We start from the raw sequence: 20,035 nt of genomic DNA, 5'->3' as shown, positions 1-20,035 counted from the left end.
ATGAACAAATGAAGCTTGTGATGTGGGCTCCCACCTCTTTTAGGGTACAATTGTATATGACCTTGAGCTAGTTACAAAACTTATCTGAGTCTCAGTTTAAGCATGTAAAGTAGGGCTAATATCGTTCTATCTACCCCACAGTTTGGGGTGTGCATGGAGCAGATGCTTAGTGAATGTAGAATGAGTGATTGCACATGTCATCTCTGTGATAAGAGACACCTATATTTTAACAAGAATTTCTTTTACCTAACAGATGAGAGAAATTGAGTACCCAAGCAAGAGGAATCTTGTTTATCAAGCGGAAAATAAAATTCAGGATTCCATATACCTTTGCCCAGGGGCCCATTATTTCTCTTCTGCTTACAGCTTAATACTAGATATTTTTTAACAGGGGAGTGGGAATTTTTTTGCATGGATTTGGACCAAACTAGTAATGACTGACTTTTCCAATTCCTAAGAGGTTTGTGTCTGTCACAGACTTTTAAGTTCGGTCCACCAAGAATCAGATTTTAGATTGCTTGTACCTTAAAAACTTGTAAGAAAGCAGCAGTGGTGAATGTGAATCTGAATACCAAAGAGAGCTCTAATACTTCTATAAGCTAACATTCTCATCAGTTGGTACAGCTTGACTGGTCTTCTGAAACAGTGGTTGGATAAGATCCTGACTTTGGAGTGATGGCAAAATTGTTTTCAGCCTAACAATTCTTTGTGCTCCAAGCCTCACGGGCTGGCCTAGCTTAACCTACCTATTTCTGCATTTCCACCATCAGTGCAGTGAAGATACGTTGCATATAAAATACAAGTGCTACCCAGTTTTTCCTTTTCTTGCTCATCTCTTCTTCACCATGTCCACCCACTTCTGGAATTTCTCCCACCCAATATTTCCTTAGGCATACAGGATACAAAGAAGGGAAAAGATGAAGGAAAGGTCCAAATGTAAGTAGATTTATATATTTTATTTGAGCCTCATCTCTTTGGAGAAAGGGAAACAGATGAAAGGAGTAAGCTAGAGATGGTTGGACAATATCCCCAGAGGTATGGGGTATGCAAAGAAGGAAATCTTTCACTAGAATATCTGCTGAAGGTGAAATGAGGTAAGCCTAGATAGGGAATTCAGAGATAATTCTTGGTATTTAGTATTGTGATCTGGGAGTGAGATCCCAGTGCTGAGCAAGCAAGAAGCCAGCAGATGGAGGGTCCCAAAACAAGAATTGCTAGGTTTTCTGACCAAGTGAACCCATTCGGGCAAGGAGGATTTGCCAAGGGAATCTGACTCCTTATTCCCAGTTCATTTCCTAAGATCCACAGTTTTATTGCCCTTGGGTGAATATGAATTCTTATGTTGATGCCTCCTCTCCAATGACTGTGTCCTAGGCCGATCCTGACTTGGGGAGCTGGGAGGCATGGACTGATACAGAGGCCAGTACTGCTGCCGAGGATAAGTATGAGCCCTTGGTCTGGGTTTGGACTCAGACTCAGGCTTGAGCTCCAATTCAGGCTCTAGCTCAGATTCAGGCTCTAACTCTGACTCAGGCTCCATCTCATGATCCAGGTATAGCTCTAGGTCCAGCCCAGCTTCTTGTTCTGACTCCAGTGTGGGCTCCAGCTCCAGGTCTAGCTCCAACTCCTCCCCTGTTATTGGTTCCTGAACCATGGTGTAGTCTGGATTTATGTTTTTGGAGACATCTAGAAGACTGCGGTTCATTTTATGTCCTGACTCTCCATTCTAAAATACACACAATTAGATGGGTTAAAATTTCCAATTAAATTTAACTTTTGAACAGTCAAGGAATTTCAGAATACAATAGGACTTAAGATACGAGAAATCATGAGTTCCTGGCAAAGTAGAAAATATTTCTGGCTCACATCTGCTTTTCATCTTTGCACCCGCCAGTTCCTTGTTTACTCCCTATTCTTCAGGCTCTATTAATCATAACTTCTGATTTCTTTGGCTCTCCTAGCTAGCCTGGATTTCATGGTCAACCATTAAAACAGCAGTGGTCTTGGCAGCATTCTGAAACATCTTGTCTTCTTGATCTTACTTGTCTTTCCAACCCCTAGTGTAATTTTGGCAGGGCACGTAAGGCCCTTTGTGACCTTGCCTCTTGCCATCTTCTTTAGCTTTATCCACATCTGTAGTCTCCACCCTTTGCTCTAGCCTTAAAGATAACCAAAGATGTCTGACTTCTGCTTACCTTTGCTCATGCTGCTCCCTGTGCCTGCCTTGTCCTTCTCCACCTTGTCCACATACACTTATTCACCGTTCCAAATTCAGATCAAAGATGACCAACCAGGATCATAGCTTCCTTTGCGTTCCAACTATACCTCACTCACACCTCTATCACAGTGCCAATAATGTATTGCCTTATTTATTTACAAATCTATTTCCCCTATTAGACTCTAAGCTCCTTGAGGTAAGGCAGTGCCTGGTTTTCGATAACCCCAGTACCAGGCACTGAGCCTGTCACATAGCAGATGCCCCACAGGCTTGGTGAATCAGCTTTGCAGAAGCATTCCATAGAATTAACAACTTTCACCTCTTCTGAAACAATTTTTTCTCTTCAGCCATATGACACTCTTTTGCTTTTCCTCCTTCCTTCCTGGTTGCTTCTTTCTGGTCTATTTGTTGTCTCCTCTAATTCTTTTGGACTTCTAAATGTTGGTAAACCCCAGGGCTCGATCCTGGGAACTTCTGCACCTACACTCCTTCATAGGCAATTTTATTTAGTCCCATATTTTCATTATTATCTATGTGCCAATGACTTCTTGGTTATAACCCTTCCCCTGATCTGCTCGTTCATATACCCATTTCCATTCTGACATCTCCACTTGGATGTTTACCAGGCATCTTGAATTTAATACATCCAAAGTAGAATTTGCTCCTCTCCTAGGCTTCCTAGCTTAGATGTCAGAAAAAAATTTTGACATATTCAATACCAAGTCTTAATATAAGTCCTGATAAGGATGTTAGTAAACTAGAAAAATACTTTTTAAAAACAGAGTATAGACATTGGGGAGGGTATGTGCTATGGTGAGTGCTGTGAATTGTGTAAGACTGTTGAATCACAGACCTGTACCTCTGAAACAAATAATACATTATATGTTAAAAAAAAAAAAAGAAGAAGATAATAGGAAGAGAGAAATGAAGGGGGGGAAATCGGTGGGGGAGACGAACCATGAGACACTATGGACTCTGAGAAACAAACTGAGGGTTCTAGAGGGGAGAGGGGTGGGGGGATGGGTTAGCCTGGTGATGGGTATTAAAGAGGGCACATACTGAATGGAGCACTGGGTGTTATATGCAAACAATGAATCATGGAACACTACATCAAAAACTAATGATGTAATGTATGGTGATTAACATAACATAATAAAAAAAATGAAAAAAATAAAAACAGAATAAATATGATGTCTATCTTAAGCCAACAGTTACCACTATCCTTAATAGAGATACATAAGAAGTTTTTCTCATAAAATTCAGGAGTAAGACAAGACAGCCCATTATTACTTATATTGTTCTGGGAGATCTAGCTAATGCCATAATATATGATACTGAAATAAGCATTTTGACAATTGGAAAATAAGCATTTTGACAATTGGAAAATAAGGTATTTATATTATTTGTAGAAAATATTTTTCTATTTAGAAAACTCAAGAGAATTAACAATGAAACCTCTTAGGTCTAATAAAAGGAGTCACAAAGGTGGCCAAATAATTTTATACAAATCAATAGGTTTCCCATAGGCTAGCAATTGCCAGGTAGAAAATATAATGAAAAAGAATGTTCATTTAAAAAAATCAATAAAAGTCTAAAACAAAGTATAAAGTATTTAGAATTTGTCTGTATAAGGAAAATCACAAAATCTTACTATGAATGCAACATTTAAAAAGACTGAATAAATGTGAAAACAGCCCATGTTCCTAGATAGGAAGAACAAATACTGTAAAGATAGCACTTGTCAAATTATTTTATATTTTTAATGCAATTCTAATGAGAATTTGAGTGGGATCCTTTTTGGGGGGCGGAGTTGGGGTGCTGACAAAAGATTTAAAAGTTTGTTTGGAAGAATAAATTGGTGAGAATGACTTAGCAGATTTTGAAATAGAGGACTGGTGACACATGACTTCTTAACCAAATGCTAAATGTATTACAAAGCTGTATTGAAACTATACTCAACAGTGAAAACACTAAGCTGGAAATAGACTTCAGTTTTCATAAGAATGCAATATTTTATAAAAATAGCATTTCTAATCAGTGGAGGAAAGATAGCTTATCCAGTACATGAGTTAGCTCAGAATGGTTTGCTGTACAGATAAGAAATAAAGATTACTCTTTAACACCACACACTGAAATATATTCTAACTAGATTAAAGAGTATAATATATAAACAGCTAAAACATAAAAATCTAGAAGAAAATACAATTTATTTCCTAAGTGAGATGACATTCTAAACAAAAGGCAAATGGAAAATAAGAAAAGGTTAATATAGGAAAGACAATGTAATATGTAAAGCAAATCTGCCAAGTATATCATAATTATAAATAAAATAGAGAAAATTTCACTTAGAGTAAAGGCAGACTACATAATTCAGACCTCCTACTGAGGACAGCCACAAGAGCTGGGTAAAATATTTTGAAACGTCTGCTTGAAGACACTACAAAGCTAACAAATATCATGAAGAACTACCAGGACAAGATTTGGAAAAGGTGAAAATCTACAGAGGTGAGTCTGGCATTTGGGACCAGTTTTGTAGAAGGTATTTGATGATTTTGAACTGACACATAGATACAGAGCAGTGCTTTTGACAACTTTAAGGGCTTACGAGTTGCCAAAGTTGCATTCCAGGGTCTGCCAAGGGAGGGGCTGTGGCATGCAGCCACGGCTGGGCTGTGGGTCATCTGGATGGCCTAGAACACCTCAAGTCCTAAAATCAGATCAGTTAACCTGAATCGCTAGTGCCTCCAGGTACTTGGCAAAACAATCAAATTCTTTCCAGAAAAAAAATATCATCCTGGGCCCCAAATTATTTTTATAAACATTTTCTAAATACAATGTCTGGCACACACCCAAAGATTACCAGGCACACTAGACTGACAGTGAAAGATGGACGTTGAATCTCTAAGGCAGTGGTTCTCAAAATGTGGTTTCTGTATCAGTAGTATCAGCGTTAACCAGTACTTGTTAGCAATGCAAATTCTCAGGCCCTACCCCAGACCCACTGAATCAGAAATTCAGGGGATATGGGGCACAGAAGAATCTGCAGTCCGTGTTTTAACAGCATATTTTGGTGATTCTGATGTGTACTAAATTTTGAGAGCCACAGGAAATCTCTAAGCATAAGCAGGAGGACCTCTGTCAGAAATGTTGTTAAGAGAATTGTTGCTCCATGTAGGGATAAACCTGAAACACTCCGAGGTTTCTTCCAACTGAAAGGCTTTGTGACTCTATGATTTTATAGATGGGAGTGGAGTATAGAGCAGAATAGAAAAAATATGTCCATTGAGGAAAAAGTTGTTCTGGATAAGCAGAGGCACATAACCTGTGAGAATTATCAATAAGCAAGGGAAATACATTACTTTAAAAAGAAAAAGAAAGTGGGGTGCCTGGCTGACTCAGTCTTTAGAGGATGCAACTCTTGATATCAGGGTCGTGAGTTCAAGCCTCACATCAGGCACAGAGTTTACTTAAAAAGAAAAAGAAAAAAAAAGGCCGTGTTTTACAAGCTTGGATATCTTTTACTTCTTCAAGTGTTCAAAAAAACTTATTACTCTTATGACTCTTGTCATAAAAAATTCAAACATTATTAAAATGAATTAAGTCAAAGAATCAGGGGTTTAATTAAAAAATAATTTCTAGTCATTAGATAATATTTGGTGCCCATCTGTATTTTAATTTCCTTTTCTTTGAGCGGGGGGCAAGGGGATACCTTTAACTTTCACAGACACTGATTTAAAAACACTGAAATAGGCCCAGGTCTTTACTTAGTATTAATAAATGGCTAAAAGTTCTGGCTTATAGATCATTCTCCTTTGCATTTGTCAGGTTGAGTAACTCTTATGTTACTCCCAGTGTAAATAAGAGCCAAAGTGTTAGATTGTCAGATCTTTACCTCTGCTAGTCCATCAGTTCTATTATTCATCCTAAAGGTGGTGTAGGGATGGATTCTAAAGGTACAGCTAGGGGAGATATTTAAAATATTCAGTAACTGGCGGGCGCCTGGGTGGCTCAGTTGGTTAAAATATTCAGTAACTGGGATGGCACTGGCACTAACCAAGCTAGCTGTAAAAGGATCCTGGAGACCTCTGCTGTGTTGGGTAACACTCTCTTCAGTTGGGAAAGGATCCTGAATGGCACCCAGATGCCACGGCAGTGGGGAGACCCTGGGACTCAGTTCCACTGCTATTTACCAACTGGTAAGGGAGCCCTTCAATGTCCCAAAATTTGGCACAGCCATACTCAGAAAACTTTCCTGGCCATTGCTCATCTCTGCTCAATCAAGTGTCTCCCCCTGCTCACCCCCCACAAGGATGCTGCACATCATCCAACCTTGTCTGTTTCTGAGTAGGTTTCCTGTATCACGGTCTCAGACTCGTCCATGCTCAACTCGGATGCCTCTGGAAACTTCCTCGACAAGGCAAACAGCACGGCGTCGTGGAGGGTGAGGAAGAGCTGGGCCTTGGTGATGCCGGCGCCAAAGAACTCGCTCCTCTCAAAGGCCCTGACCACAGAAGCTACAAACCGAACCCAGAGCGCACAAGGTCAGGCACCTGGGTAGCAGGGCATTCGGGGTGCCAATAGCCCTCTCATAGGGTGAGGGGTACTCACAGTGACACCCTGAAATGAGTACCAAAATGTCCGCATTTTGGAAAGCATTGCACATCTGTGAGGAGAGAGTAAATCAGCGTTAGTTATCTTCATGCTCACTAGGAACGGGCCTTCTGATTAGCTAAGTTTTAATACCCCTTTGGTCGTTCACTTGTCTGGAGTATATGTACCTCTGCATTCCAATTCAGCTCTACAAACATTGGATGAGTGGACTTCCATATGCCAGGAAATGTCTAAAGTGCTGGGAATACGAAAGAGAATCAGATGTTCTCATGTGGGGTGGGGAGTGAGAGGGAGGGTTGCCCATGGTCTCAGGTGGGGAACAGTTCACATAAAGAAATAATGCTCCTGAGCACAGTGCTAGGAGAGACAGGCGCAGGTGTGATGGGGACATACCGCACAGCCCTCAGGAACAGCCAGATCTTGGTATTATTGCTTAGTGTATGCATGTGACCCCCTTCTTCCTGCAGTTCACTGAGCAGAGGAGGAAAAAAAAAAAAGTGGCCCAGAGACGGTCAAGTGACATATAGAGAATGGAATTCAGGAATCCTGAGGCTCATATTCAGAACTACTCTCCACAGCCCAGCAGCACAACCAAAGACAGAAAAGTCCCAAAGATAAGACATTGAGTTTAATTGAATCTGAAAACGGGGTGGAGACAAGGATGTCTTGGATGGGGGAGCCCTTAACATTAACTTCTTCTGAGCCTCTCGTTTTATAGATGAGGAAATGAAGATCCAGTGCAATTTACTAAACTACCTTGGGTCAGATGGACAGCGAATGGTAGCAAAGCCAGGATAGAGGACACAACCACAGACGGCCAACCAGAGTTTTTTCTGCTCTGAGAAGTTTCCTGTTGCCTCAGACCAAAGAGGAGCTGGACTCATATAAGGGAGAATCATAGTTCTTTAGGAATAAGAAGGTTTGATAAGATAGGATCAGAGGATAAAAGAAGGAAAATCAACCAAAGGATCAGAAGATAAAAGAAGGAAAATCAACCAAAGGAGTAGATCTCAAAAAAAAAGGTGGGTGCAGTCAGACCCAGGAAGTGAGTGTTCAGGATGTTTACACCTGAGCCATCACCAACAGGAGCAAGAGTGGAAGAGAGGGCTGTAGAGGGACATAAGCTGGCTGAAAAGCAGATATTGTACTTAGGAGACATTAACAATAAAGCTGATATGGCTAGTTGTGCATCTAACTGTCCACATAAGGAGAGGAATGACAACTTTTGGAGAAACCAGAGAGGAGGAGAGAGGCCAGGACTCAGGGACACAGCTTCTGAAGGACAAGCCATCCCTGCCCTTTTTACCCAAAGATGCGGGCAAGGAGGAAGGAACTGGGGAGGTCCTGTGGGTCCTGGACAAGGCAGCCCCAGGCTTGCAGAGTCCTCCTACCACATCTTCACATCTGAGAGTCTTTGACAAGGTGTGCTGCGGAGCAGCGATACGGTGGAGGATGCTTGGTGTGCTTTTTTTCTATAGCATTCAGACCTGTTCTTGAAAAGATCTGAACTCCTAGGATATACTGGGAGTGGCTGGGGGGGTAGCACAGACTGCTGCCTCAGTGGTATTAAAATTTCCCACTTTTGAGTTTTTGAGAAATAATATGCCATGCTTAGAGAACCAATCCCAGTTCAATAAATCAGAGTGGTTCATTTTCTTTTTAATCTGGTTGACTTTTTTTTTTTTTTTAAGATTTTATTTATTCGTCAGAGAGAGAGAGAGAGCACAAGCAGGGAGAGCAGCAGGCAGAGGGAGAGGGAGAAGCAGGCTCCCCACTGAGCAGGGAGGCCAATGCGGGGCTCGATCCCAGGACCCCGGGATCATGACCTGAGCCGAAGGCAGATGCTTCACCGACTGAGCCACCCAGGCACCCCTTACTCTGGCTGACCTTAAATTGTCTTTAGTGTCCAAGTTTCTAGTGGCCCCGGAGTCACATAGCAGCTGATCCGTGACAGACAGCATTCAATCGGGATCTGGGCAGGCAGGGGTAGGGGTAGGAGGGGATCAGGGCTCTTGTGAAAGCCTCCTCAATACTTACTTGTCTTAACACCACTGAAGCCTGTGGATCCACAAAATGGACCATGGAGAAATCCAGGATAATGGTGTGGACGCTGGGTAGGAGAGAGATATCTGAGAAGGGGAGGAACGATCTGTCCCTCCCCTGGTTTTCAGCAGTGCCAGGCAGGGGCATCGAGCTGTTTCTAGAGGGGTTATTAGAAAGCCAAGCTCTGTCCACAGCCTCGTAGTTTGGCCCGGGGCTTCTGTGAGACATGGAAGATACGGGGTATGGTACTTGTTCATCGGACGTGGACCGGCTCATGTTCATACTCTCGAAACGTGAGCAGCGGATCAGGTTAATGGAGGAGGAGTCTTGGTCCTGTTTACTTTCAAATCGTTCTGTATAGACAACCTGAAACAACAGAGTTAGGGGAGGACAGTGAGGAGGCTCAGAGGAGGGCTACTATGCCATTTCTGTCTATGGACTCACCTTCCTCTCTGGCAGGAAAGCTCCCCGTGGACTAGGAGCTTGGGTTTCACTTGGATACCTCATTGTCACTTTGAGCTCACAACTAAAACCACATTCACCAGTGTTTCCCTCCCAACTTCCCTCGGTGTACCAGGGATGATTTCATTGTCCTGCGAGCCAGACTTAAAATCACCTTTGCTTTACTCCTTCCCCTCATCCCTGGGTTCTAATTTGTCTCCAGCACCTCCTAACACATTGTTTGAAGTGTTTCCTCCATCAGTCCCTTTCTCAACGCCTCCATCTTTCATCAGACTTCCTTAAGAAGATAGAAGTTACTCGAGCAGGGCTGTCTTTGCCTTTTGCTCCTTTCATCCTAATAGGCCCGGAGTGCCTGCCATAGCTTAAGGACAGTACCAAGTCCCAGGAATACAATGGGCATGTAGTCACAGGCACCAGGTTCTGCCTGTGTGTCCATTCAAAGGAGAAACAAAAACATAGATAGACAAGAACTATAAGGTACATGGAAAAATGTTTTAAAAGTTCATTTGCTAGAGTGGTATAGTTTGGGGTGATGTTTCTTCTTTTTTTTCTGTTGTGCTAATAATATTGCTTATGAAATAAATTTAAAAAACATTAAATGTGAAGGTAAAAACTGTACAAGGTAGTATATGTTGTAGAGCAAAAAAAAAAAGTGGTATGGATGGCTAATAAATTATAGTTCAATGGAGAGGGGTGTCCCTCAAGGCTTGAGAGTCCCTCAGGCCAGGCCTTTGGGGGAACAGTGGAGGATGGGCTCAGTGGCGGGGAGATGCAAGGTCCTTCAGGTGGAAGGAGACCTCTGAGAGCCTCCCCTTACTCTCCCTCATCCACTCTACACACTCTTGTCCCTTAAAGACTTTCAAGATTCACTCGCATCTGTTGTCTGCCTGAACTTACTTCCCAGGACAAGCCTCCTACTCAGAGGACCCCATACTTATTTCCACCCCAGTGTCTTTGTCCAACCTTATCCACAGACTGGGAATCCTCTTTTTCCCCATCTGACCTAAATCCAAATTTCTCTCTCCTGCCTAGCTCAAGTCCATGGCTACCAGGAGATTTGCCTGACTTTTTGAACTCATGCCGATCTTTCTTTATCTGAAGTCTTAGAGTTGTTAAATTTAAAGACACAATTCTGAACATGACAGTATACTGTGTGGAATGGTTGACTGTCCTACTTCACCAATTTTTTAAAAACATTTTATTTATTTATTTGAGAGAGAGAAAGCATGAGAGAGAGAGAGAGAGAGACAGAAACACGAGCCAGCGGAGGGGCAGAGAAGCAGACTCCCCATTGAGCAGGGAGCCCGATGCTGGACTCAACCCAAGGACTCTGGGATCATGACCTGAGCCAAAGGCAGAAGCTTAACCAACTGAGCCACCCAAGCACCCCTACTTCATCAATTTTAAGATGCACCACACTTTTTTATATTGTCAAGAAAGAAAAACAAATCACTGCAAATTAAACTGTGACATGCCATCAATTACACAATGAATCCAAATTTCAGAGATGTGAAAAGAACATATATCTTAGGATTGATAAAATACAGAAATAGCCTTGTAGGTCACATTAATAGAGAGTCATCTCCCTAGTCTGACTTAAAATTCCATGTATTGGGGCCCCTGGCTGGCTCAGTCAGTAGAGCATGCAACTCTTGATTTCAGGGTTGTGAGTTCGAGCCCCATGTTGGGTGTAGAGATAACTTAAAAATAAAATCATTAAAATAAAATAAAATAAAATTCCATGAATTGTTTCAAAATAATTTTGTGATTTTGAGGGGCTATATACGGGTGAGCATAGAGATGAAACAAAATTGACCATGAGTTGATAAATCTTGAAGTGGATGGTGGGAATATTGAGGCTCATTATACTTGTCTCTACTTTTGTTTATGTTCAAAATTTCCATGAAAAAACATTTTTAAAAAAGAACAACCTGGATGAAGCTCCAGGACATTATGATGAGCGAAGTAAGCCAGTCACAAAAAGACAAATCCTGTATGATTCCACTTAATGAGAGATCTGGAATAGTCAAATTCATAGAGACAGAAGGTAGAATGGGGGTAGCCAGGGCTGGGAGGAGGAAGAAACGGGGAGCTGTTGTTTAATGGGGACAGAGCTCCAGTTTTGCAAGATGAAAAAAAATCTGCAGATAGATGGTAGAGATGGTTGCACAACAATGTGAATATATTTAACGCTACTGAACTGTATACTTCAAAATGGTTAAGATGGTAAATTTTATGTGATGTGTTTTACCACAATAAAAAAGAAAAAGAAAAAAGAACTACCTGAGGACAGAGACCCTTCAAATTCGTTTTCCTTTTTCATAGTGTCACAGTTCTGGGTGTAGAGTAGAAGTTCAATAAATACTAGGTGATCCTATTCTACTCTAGAGTGTATTTGCTGATGCCCTGTAAACACCCTCTACGATGCTCAGTGTAGTGTGGAAACAAAAATTAGAGAGAGTGGTAATTCTGTCCTCTTGGCAGGAAAGTTGGTGTTTTCAGGGAGTTGAGTAGAACTTATGCTCCATTAGGGTATATGGGAATGAGAATGGGTGCTTAGTGTTTGCAGGTGTCTACATCAGGGGGACAGGAGGTGTTTTTGTCGGGGGGGAGTAAATGTGTGTGTGTGTGTGTGTGTGTGTGTGTGTGTGTGTATGTGTGTGTGTAGATAGAATTCCCCTCCAGGTATAGGTATAGACTGGGTGAAAGGCCCCAAAGCTAGAAATGAGCTCTTTGGAAAGGGAATAAATATTAGACGAAGGGAATTAATTTAGACCAAGTCTGAGTTGGAAATAATGAACACTTTGTAATTCATCAGCTAAAATAACCTTCAGATGGTGTAAAATTTCCATCTATACTTATCCACCCTCCACTCCCCATCATCGTTTCCTTGGTCACAGGCAGACATCAGAAGACCCTGGCACATCCTTAAGAACCCCAGCCACGTCGACTCTGCTGCCTTAGTTGGAATTAGAAACAATCTTATTTTTTTTAGAGGGGGGACGAGGAGCAGAGGGAGAGGGAGAGAGAGAATCCCAAGCAGGCTCTATGCCCAGGACTGAGCCCGACTCAGGGCTCGATCCCACAACCCCAAGATCATGACCTGAGCCAAAATCAAGAATTGGATGCTTAACCGACTGAGCCACCCAGGTGCCCCTAGAAAACAACCTTTAAGTCACTTATTTTCAGAAATCTAAAGCCAGGCAGGTAAAAGTTAGAGAAATAGGTATAACTAAGGTATTACTATCAATCTCAATAGGCAGAGTGTACTCTCTGTGCTCAGATTAGTCACTGGCCATTGAATAGGGACTCAAACATCTCCTCCTACCTACTTAAGTCAAGATTTAATCTCAGAGGGGGCCCTGTGTCTTCATTTCTGAGTAGAAATCTTTGATTTCCAATTACCCCAGAGCCCACCTAAGAGCCAAAGTCCCTGAGGGGGTTTCAATTTTCTTTCCTTGCTTCTTCTTTTTCAACGACTAATGCATGTGTCTTTATAAAATGTGGAGAATGTTATGCAGAAAGGAAGAGACGTTTCTAACCCTGGGCGACAGCTGTACTTCATCACAGTTGCAGGAACACTGACATATCTTCTCTTCCCGTGAGCCTTCTTCACTTTGATTAAACAGACGGAACACTTCTTCTTCTTTAAGAGGCACCCTTACCATTTCAACCTGAGAGAAGTAAGAGAGGTCTCGTACAGGTGGTGAGTGGGCAAAGAGGGGGCACCTGGGGAAGGGGAGGGGAGCAGGTGGAGAAAGGCAGGGGAGGCAGCCATCACCTCTTTCAACAGCTTGTGCTTTAGGTGATTAACATTGACAAATGTGATAGAGTTGCAGCACTGGAAGATTTTCACCCCAGGAAGGTTTGTAACCTGCAAGACAAATGTAAAATGGAGGGCAATTTCTCAGCTCTTTTATGGAGCAAAAAAAAAAAAAAAAAAAAAAATCTCTAGAGCCCCCTGGAGAATCTGTATTCTTTTTTATAAGAGGCCAGAATTAGCAAGTTCTTTCCGCTCACTTTCACCCCCTGCTTTCCTGCTTTCTTCTTCACCCTCCATTTGCTCTTTTCTTTTTCTTGGCCTCCTTCCCCCTAAAGGACGTGATCCTTAACTGGCTACTGTAGTCTAAGGATCTACCTACTTAAGTCACCTGCCTCTGCCTTCCTGCCTCCCTTTGCCCAGCTTGGCAGATGTGTATCTGTGGTACAGCCAACAACAGCAAAGGGATTTTGTAGAAAAACTAAGCAGCAGGCCTGGTCCAGCCCATCCTTTGGGCGAACGAGCGGAACTGATTTGGAGTCTTACCTCCCGATAGTCACTGAAGCTTCTATAAATGTTGGTGTTAGGGATCTGACCCAGGAGGAGAATCTTAGTTCTGAAAGGAAATGTATTTGCTTTTAGGTCATAGTTGCCTTACCTCACCATGGCCAACCTCCTATTACCTGAGACAAAGTACCTGTGTGACTGAACAGTGATGATGAAGAAAGCAAAAGCTACTGAAACAAGTAGTCCAATATCCAGTCCCAGGAAAATGGCAGATATGAATGTCACCAACCAAATAACCTTATGGAAAAGGGAAAGAAGGGCAAGGGAAGACCATGACAACAAGCAGAATTGAGAAAACCACCAGTTCTCTCAACTCCCCTTCCCCCTCCCCTCCCTCCCAACACCTCGAATTTAGAACACAAATTCTACAGCCATATGGACTGACGCCATCACAAATGATTGGGTTCCAAGGCTGTCTAGCAATTCCTGTGTGCATCCTTGGTCGTTTCTCTCTTCAATTCTCTCTTGAAACCTCATGTGCAAAATAGGGATGACAATATCTACTTTATGGGCTTTGTTGAGATTGGAAATCCTGATCCTAAAGCAACCCAGAACACTCAACAAATGAATGGTAGTTGCTATTTTAAGACCTATCATGTACAACTTTTCAAGCCCTTACCCCACCACCTTTTCCATCACTCTCAGCAGCCAACCTGACTCATCTTCACAGAGCAGATAGGCTCAAACTCCCTTAAATATTTACTTCCCCCTTCACCTGCCACTTGTTAGTAGTATCCATGCTTAACTTTCCCTCATTCTCTTCGCTCCTGTTGGAAGTGCTCTCCCTCCTTCTGGGCCAAGAAGTGACCCCTCTGCACTGGACCACATCCTCTCTTAGCTCCTCAGGGACCTGGATCCCAAAACTATTCCCTTTCATGTCTCTTTGCCTCTACCAGGTCCTTCCCCTCTCATGATATTACAACTACCATCTTTTATTTTTTCCTGTTTCCCATTTATGTTGTGCTCTAGATGGAAGGAGGGTGCTCCATCGGTTAGTCTGCCTGGCAAGACACTGCCTTCTCTTAGTAAGATTTGTGCCTCCTATCCTGGAATGCGTTCACACTAACTGGATTAAAAGTCATTCAACTATGTCATGTATGACCAACCTTTTTTACTAGATTTGTATCTAACTCTAGCCATTAATTCCTTTTTATTTGCATAGTTTTTGGAATGAGGTCTCAATATTTCCATGCACCAATAACCTTGACTTCCCCCCCCCTTTTTTAAGCTAGAGTATTAGTTATCAAAGAATCGCTAGTGTCCTTCATCCTGATCTCTTTTGTTTGTTCTCGTTCCCTCTTTCCAACGTTCCCCTCTGTCCTTCCGTACTTCAGCCAGTGCATCTATACTCACACAGTCATATTGATTCTGCCTCCACACACTGGGTAGGTTGTAAATGGTTTCAAGGTAGGGTAGGATGTTGCTCAGGATAATACCAGCCAGCACAGCCTATGGGGAAAAGGTAAACCCTGCTTCATTTTCCCTTCGGGGGTAAAACTCCCAAATCTTCACAAAGGAACCACAAAAAAAGTCAGCCATGCCACTCAGCAATGTAAAAATTATCAGGGCCTCAAAGCAGAATCTAACATACTTTAAGAAACATTTTCTTGTTTTCATGAAGTCCCTGCACTAGCTTAACATTTCTTAGCCTTGGGCGCCTGGGTGGCTCAGTTGGTTAAGCGACTGCCTTCGGCCCAGGTCATGATCCTGGAGTCCCGGGATCGAGTCCCGCATCAGGCTCCCTGCTCAGCAGGGAGTCTGCTTCTCCCTCTGACCCTCCCCCCTCTCATGTGCTCTCTCTCTCTCTCAAATAAATAAAATCTTTAAAAAAAAAAAAAAAACAAAAAAACAAACATTTCTTAGCCTTTTCCTAGCCATCTCTCCTCTATATGCTATGCTCTGCCTGGGATTAGAACTGATCCTATCACCAGGAATGGCTGGGTCCAAGCTTACTCTGGTTTTCTGAGGTTACTCAGTGACCAGTGGACTCAGTAGGTCAGCAGAGGAGGGATGGGCAAAGACGAAGTCAGTAGAAATCACTTCTTTCCCATCTTCATCTTCTTTTCAGTCAAGAATCTCTAAATGTTCTGCAATTTGCAGGGACATGTGGTGGGAAGGAAAAGAAACTCCACCTCATAGAGTTTTTGCAAGATTTTTGGCAAATCTTTTCATAAAACAATATATGATAAAAATGTAGCCTTTCTGGATATTAAGGTAAAACATGCTCATGTATAAAGAAAGAAGTAGACTTATATATAATTTCCATCATCCAAGAGATAACCATTGGTAACATTTTGGTATGTGCTATATATTTTTTCACACAAAATTGGAACAATATTGAAGATACTATTGTGTATCATGTTTATAAAAAAATTGTGTTGGTCCCCTTGCTAACTGGTTGAGATCCTAGCCAGGATGCTCCACCAATTACTCCAATAAGAGTTTTATAACAAGCTATCCATAATCTCTCAAGGAAGGAAGGGATCATTCATAGTTTAGTACCCATAGAGCCCCATTATTATAGCAGTTCAGCTATTCCACTGATCAGATGGTGTTCACAACTTCTCATCCAGAAACATCCTAACTAGATGCTATAAAAATAATGTGACATAACATGGTGAGCCCAAAGCAAGGGTTGTTCTGTCCCCAACGTATTTATAATACAGGAGTGCCCTTAGTGAATTCTGACAGATTTTTATTTGTTTGCAATTTTAAAAAAATTCTGATTCTTCTAGCTATAAAGAAAAAAAATCCCTGTTCAAAGTGAATTAGTGAGCGGCTCTCCTAAAATAGACTCTAAGAGTTATAGCACCTTGCTACAGAAACTACATTCTGGAGATGACTTCTGCTGGGAATCGGAGGACAGCTTGTGTGATAAATACAAGCTTAATCCCACCTTCCATGCATATAGATTCTGGGGCTGAGTTCCAAGATCTCTGACTCACAAGAGCAGAAGGCAGCAGGAGCCTTGAGGTAGTCCTGCTCTTCTGAAACCTGGTATTTACCAGGTGGGATGGAGGTGTTCAAAAGGATGGGGATAACATTTACAACCACTCCAGCTTTAGGGACTGCCACCTCAGTGTGTAACCAAGCTGCTCCCCCAGTCATGAAACCTCTTCCCACCTCCCTTAGTACTAACTAAAAATGGCGAAAGGAACGTTAAGGAAATTTACAAGGAAATTGTGGTCACTGAGCATTGATCTGTATTTTAACAGAGAACAAATTGATGACCGCCAATCATTGAATGCACCTGGCATCTAGATGCAAGGCAATCAGCCTCTCGCAAAGGGAAGAAACGGCAAGTATATAGAGGCAGCCCACCTGAACAGGGGTTTTAACCTGAACAGACCCTGCTTTCTAGTGAGCGGCAGTAATAGGGGGATTGAGTTCATATGAACGCAGAACAAGGCCTTCTGGAAACGGCTTAGGAAAACAGATGGCATGAATACACAATGAGTTTCCAAGCCTGAGTCAGTGAGGGGCGTTCTGGCATCTGAAGTCTATTTTGGTCATCTTTAACTGAATCCTTACTTATAAAACTTACTTTATAGCTGAAGCAATAAAAAGAAGATTAATGAGAATGAGAATAGTAACAATAATACCTAATATTTCTTGAGCACTTACGATTAGCTCAACACTGTTCTCTCTATGTTATAAACATTACCTTATTGAACTCCCAGTCCTGTGAGGTGGATGCTATTATTTTAAAGGGAAGGGATGAGAGATAGGACAGGGTGACCACTGGGGACAAGGTGAATACCCCACCAAGATGCAATCTGGAGATCTGATCTTTCTCCACTCAATTATTTATCAGTTCTACTTACATTTGGCATTTCGTGGAAAAAGCGTCCCACCTTCACCATCAGGAGCAGCATCACACCTGCGCCTACCAGAGATGCAAACTGAGGAGACAGAGCCAGTTGGAGAGAGACCATCAGGAACGTATTTGTCCTTGTCTGCAACTGAGGCCTTCTGCTTGGTGAGAAGTGCGTCATTTTTTTCTTAAAAGGAGTTGAGTGTAACCATCCAGCATAAGTGCATTTTTGTTGAACTGACATTTTCAGGTCTTGTCAAAGTGCTAAGCATACACTAAGAAATACTTGTTGAATGAATGCATGAATCCTTTCTGAAAAGTGCTAAATTGTGTTGGCTATTTGAATCTTTATTGCCCTAGCTTTGCGCTGTGAAATCTGGAGTCTCCTAAGGTCGGGCTTGCATTCCCTCCCAACTTTAACTCCTCCTGGAACAGTCTAGAAAAGCCCTAGTAGACTCATCACTGTCCACCCTAAAATCCCAACCCTTCCACTTCCCATATCACTAAATACTTCCCCCCTCGCTCTCCAGTTTGGAGCTTGGATAGCTTCCCATCGAACAGTGTTAGAAGCGCCATCTTAAAAATGCAATGATAATCATTTCTGATGTTCCTCAGTTTTTCTCTGCTTCATTACCATAAAAAAAAGTTACAAATGTGAGTCAGGGCTGCAGATAGCAGCTCTGGGTCCTATCCTAGCTGGGTGGATGACTCTGGCCTCAGTGTTGCTTGGTATGCAGTGGCTCTGATTGGCAACTAGAGAGCAAGCTGAGCGACACAGTTCCCTTTACAGTCTCAAGGCACTCCGGACATAGTCTTGAACTCAGTATGTCCTCCATGGATAAATCTCCGTCATTTAAGCCCCTAATAATAAAAACTGATACAAAGCAGTATAATCACCCACTATGTTGGGGGATGTGTGTGGGGGAAGATAAAACAAACCACAAATCAGAACAATGGCATAAACAAGCAAGAACTGAGGGAGTCCCTCAAAGTGAAACCATTAAGTGAACCGCTCAGCAATGATTCTCGACTTCTTCTCTCTATTTCTTAGGAGTGGAAAAAAAGAAAGAAAAACCTTCCTACTGGATTCCCTCTCGCTGCTCACTGCTATTTGCGTATAAATGCATCACTGAAAGTAATAGCAAGGAATTCAATTTCCTACTTCATTCTTTCCCTATCCTGGCTGCTTTGCAGCTGACACCACTTGATGTACTGTTGAAAGGAGGATTCAGGAAAATGGACCACTACAACTGAAATTCAGGAAGTTCTACGGACAAACATTTTATACCCTTTAGAACTGAAACAGGTAACTGAGACCATAAGCTCCTCCAGCCAATGTACACATGCCTGTTGCTGGATCTAGTGTAAGGGTCTCGCTTCGGATGGTCTTTGTTGGCACTATAGAAAAACTACTTTGATCAGCACAGGAAAATTCATCAGGACGTTTCTTCCTACCACTTCTTCTTTGTTGTTGCTCATTTTGTTTTGTTTTTGTCTGTTTGGCTTGGTGTTTTGGTTTTTGGTGTCCCTGGGTAAGCTTGACCTACCTACCACTTCTTTTCTCCAAGTTCTTCAGATTGAAGGAAACAAAGACATGTAGATGCTAAAAAAAGCTGCATAAAACCCAGATTTAAATGAGTACAAATGAGACACTGAATCCCATAAAATTTGCTGCAGAGAGAGGGTTGGGAGGCCTGCCAATAATTGTGTCTCCCTTGGCTGCACACACAAAGGAGTGGACTTTGGGATCAGAGGGCCATGCTTGGTGGCATCGTGCCTTAGGAGGATGCTTGATGGCTCTCAGAATCTCAGACTCCGTGTCTGAACAGGGTCTGAAGACAGCAAGCATGTAGAACTTTACATTTCGTGCATATTTTGCTATTCTGCTCTCATTTTCCATCACTTCCCGGGTTTTCTTGAACAAAAACTGACTCAGCCTTCTTGTTGGGAATTCAAGGCACTGTGAGTTCTCACAAGCCACAGCCACTATCAACATGTGGACCCTCAGACACCAATTACTCCATACACAGTGGGTTCCATGAAATTGAAGAGTAGATTGCCAAGTACTGGCCAGAGCCTTAGGGACCTGGGGTAGAAGCTACGATTTTTTTTTTTTTTAAGATTTTATTTGACAGAGACATAGCTAGAGAAGGAACACAAGCAGGGGCAGTGGGAGAGGGAGAAGCAGGCTTCCCACTGAGTGGGGAGCCTGATGTGGGGCTCGATCCCAGGACCCTGAGACCATGACCTGAGCCAAAGGCAGATGCTTAACGACTGAGCCACCCAGGCTCCCGAAGCTACAATTTTTGAAACTCTTAAGTGACAGGCCTTATGATAGGCACTATTATCATCTAATTTAATTCTTACAACTGAAAAGTTATCTTTATCCCCATCTTACAGATGAGGACTAGAGCCTCAAAAAGCAAAAGTAACTTGCCCAAGGTCACACATCTAGGAACCACTGAGTCAGGTTTTAATCTACCTGACCAGCTGACTCCAAGATCTAGGCTCTCTCCAACTGCCCCATTTGCTTCCTCTAAAAAGAATACAACACATTTCT

The 20,035-nt window shown here is 42.3% G+C and overlaps 1 protein-coding gene and 1 long non-coding RNA gene across 2 annotated transcripts in view; one reads left to right on the top strand and one right to left on the bottom strand.

The window, feature by feature from the left end:
• Nucleotides 1-1,021: 1,021 nt before the first annotated feature.
• SLC26A8 (solute carrier family 26 member 8) overlaps nucleotides 1,022-20,035 on the bottom strand; it is a 77,722-nt gene continuing 58,708 nt past the window's right edge. The window contains exons 10-19 of the mRNA XM_036096911.2: nucleotides 17,486-17,563; nucleotides 15,015-15,110; nucleotides 13,792-13,898; nucleotides 13,641-13,710; nucleotides 13,116-13,208; nucleotides 12,877-13,008; nucleotides 8,867-9,238; nucleotides 6,827-6,881; nucleotides 6,548-6,732; nucleotides 1,022-1,726 (exon numbers count right to left, since the gene is read on the bottom strand). Of these exons, the coding sequence (XP_035952804.1) occupies nucleotides 1,289-1,726; nucleotides 6,548-6,732; nucleotides 6,827-6,881; nucleotides 8,867-9,238; nucleotides 12,877-13,008; nucleotides 13,116-13,208; nucleotides 13,641-13,710; nucleotides 13,792-13,898; nucleotides 15,015-15,110; nucleotides 17,486-17,563 (1,626 nt within the window). The 3' untranslated portion in view covers nucleotides 1,022-1,288. The remainder of the gene's footprint in view (nucleotides 1,727-6,547; nucleotides 6,733-6,826; nucleotides 6,882-8,866; nucleotides 9,239-12,876; nucleotides 13,009-13,115; nucleotides 13,209-13,640; nucleotides 13,711-13,791; nucleotides 13,899-15,014; nucleotides 15,111-17,485; nucleotides 17,564-20,035) is intronic.
• LOC118538742 (uncharacterized) lies at nucleotides 6,656-17,826 on the top strand. The gene is made up of 3 exons (XR_004918742.2): nucleotides 6,656-6,759; nucleotides 7,548-7,851; nucleotides 17,476-17,826. It is a non-coding gene; the product is annotated as an uncharacterized LOC118538742 (long non-coding RNA).

Source organism: Halichoerus grypus, chromosome 9 (genome assembly GCF_964656455.1).
Source record: "Halichoerus grypus chromosome 9, mHalGry1.hap1.1, whole genome shotgun sequence".
Taxonomy (NCBI): domain Eukaryota; kingdom Metazoa; phylum Chordata; class Mammalia; order Carnivora; family Phocidae; genus Halichoerus; species Halichoerus grypus.
The sequence above is the reverse complement of the archived record's forward strand: the minus strand, read 5'-3'. Positions and strand labels throughout refer to the sequence as shown.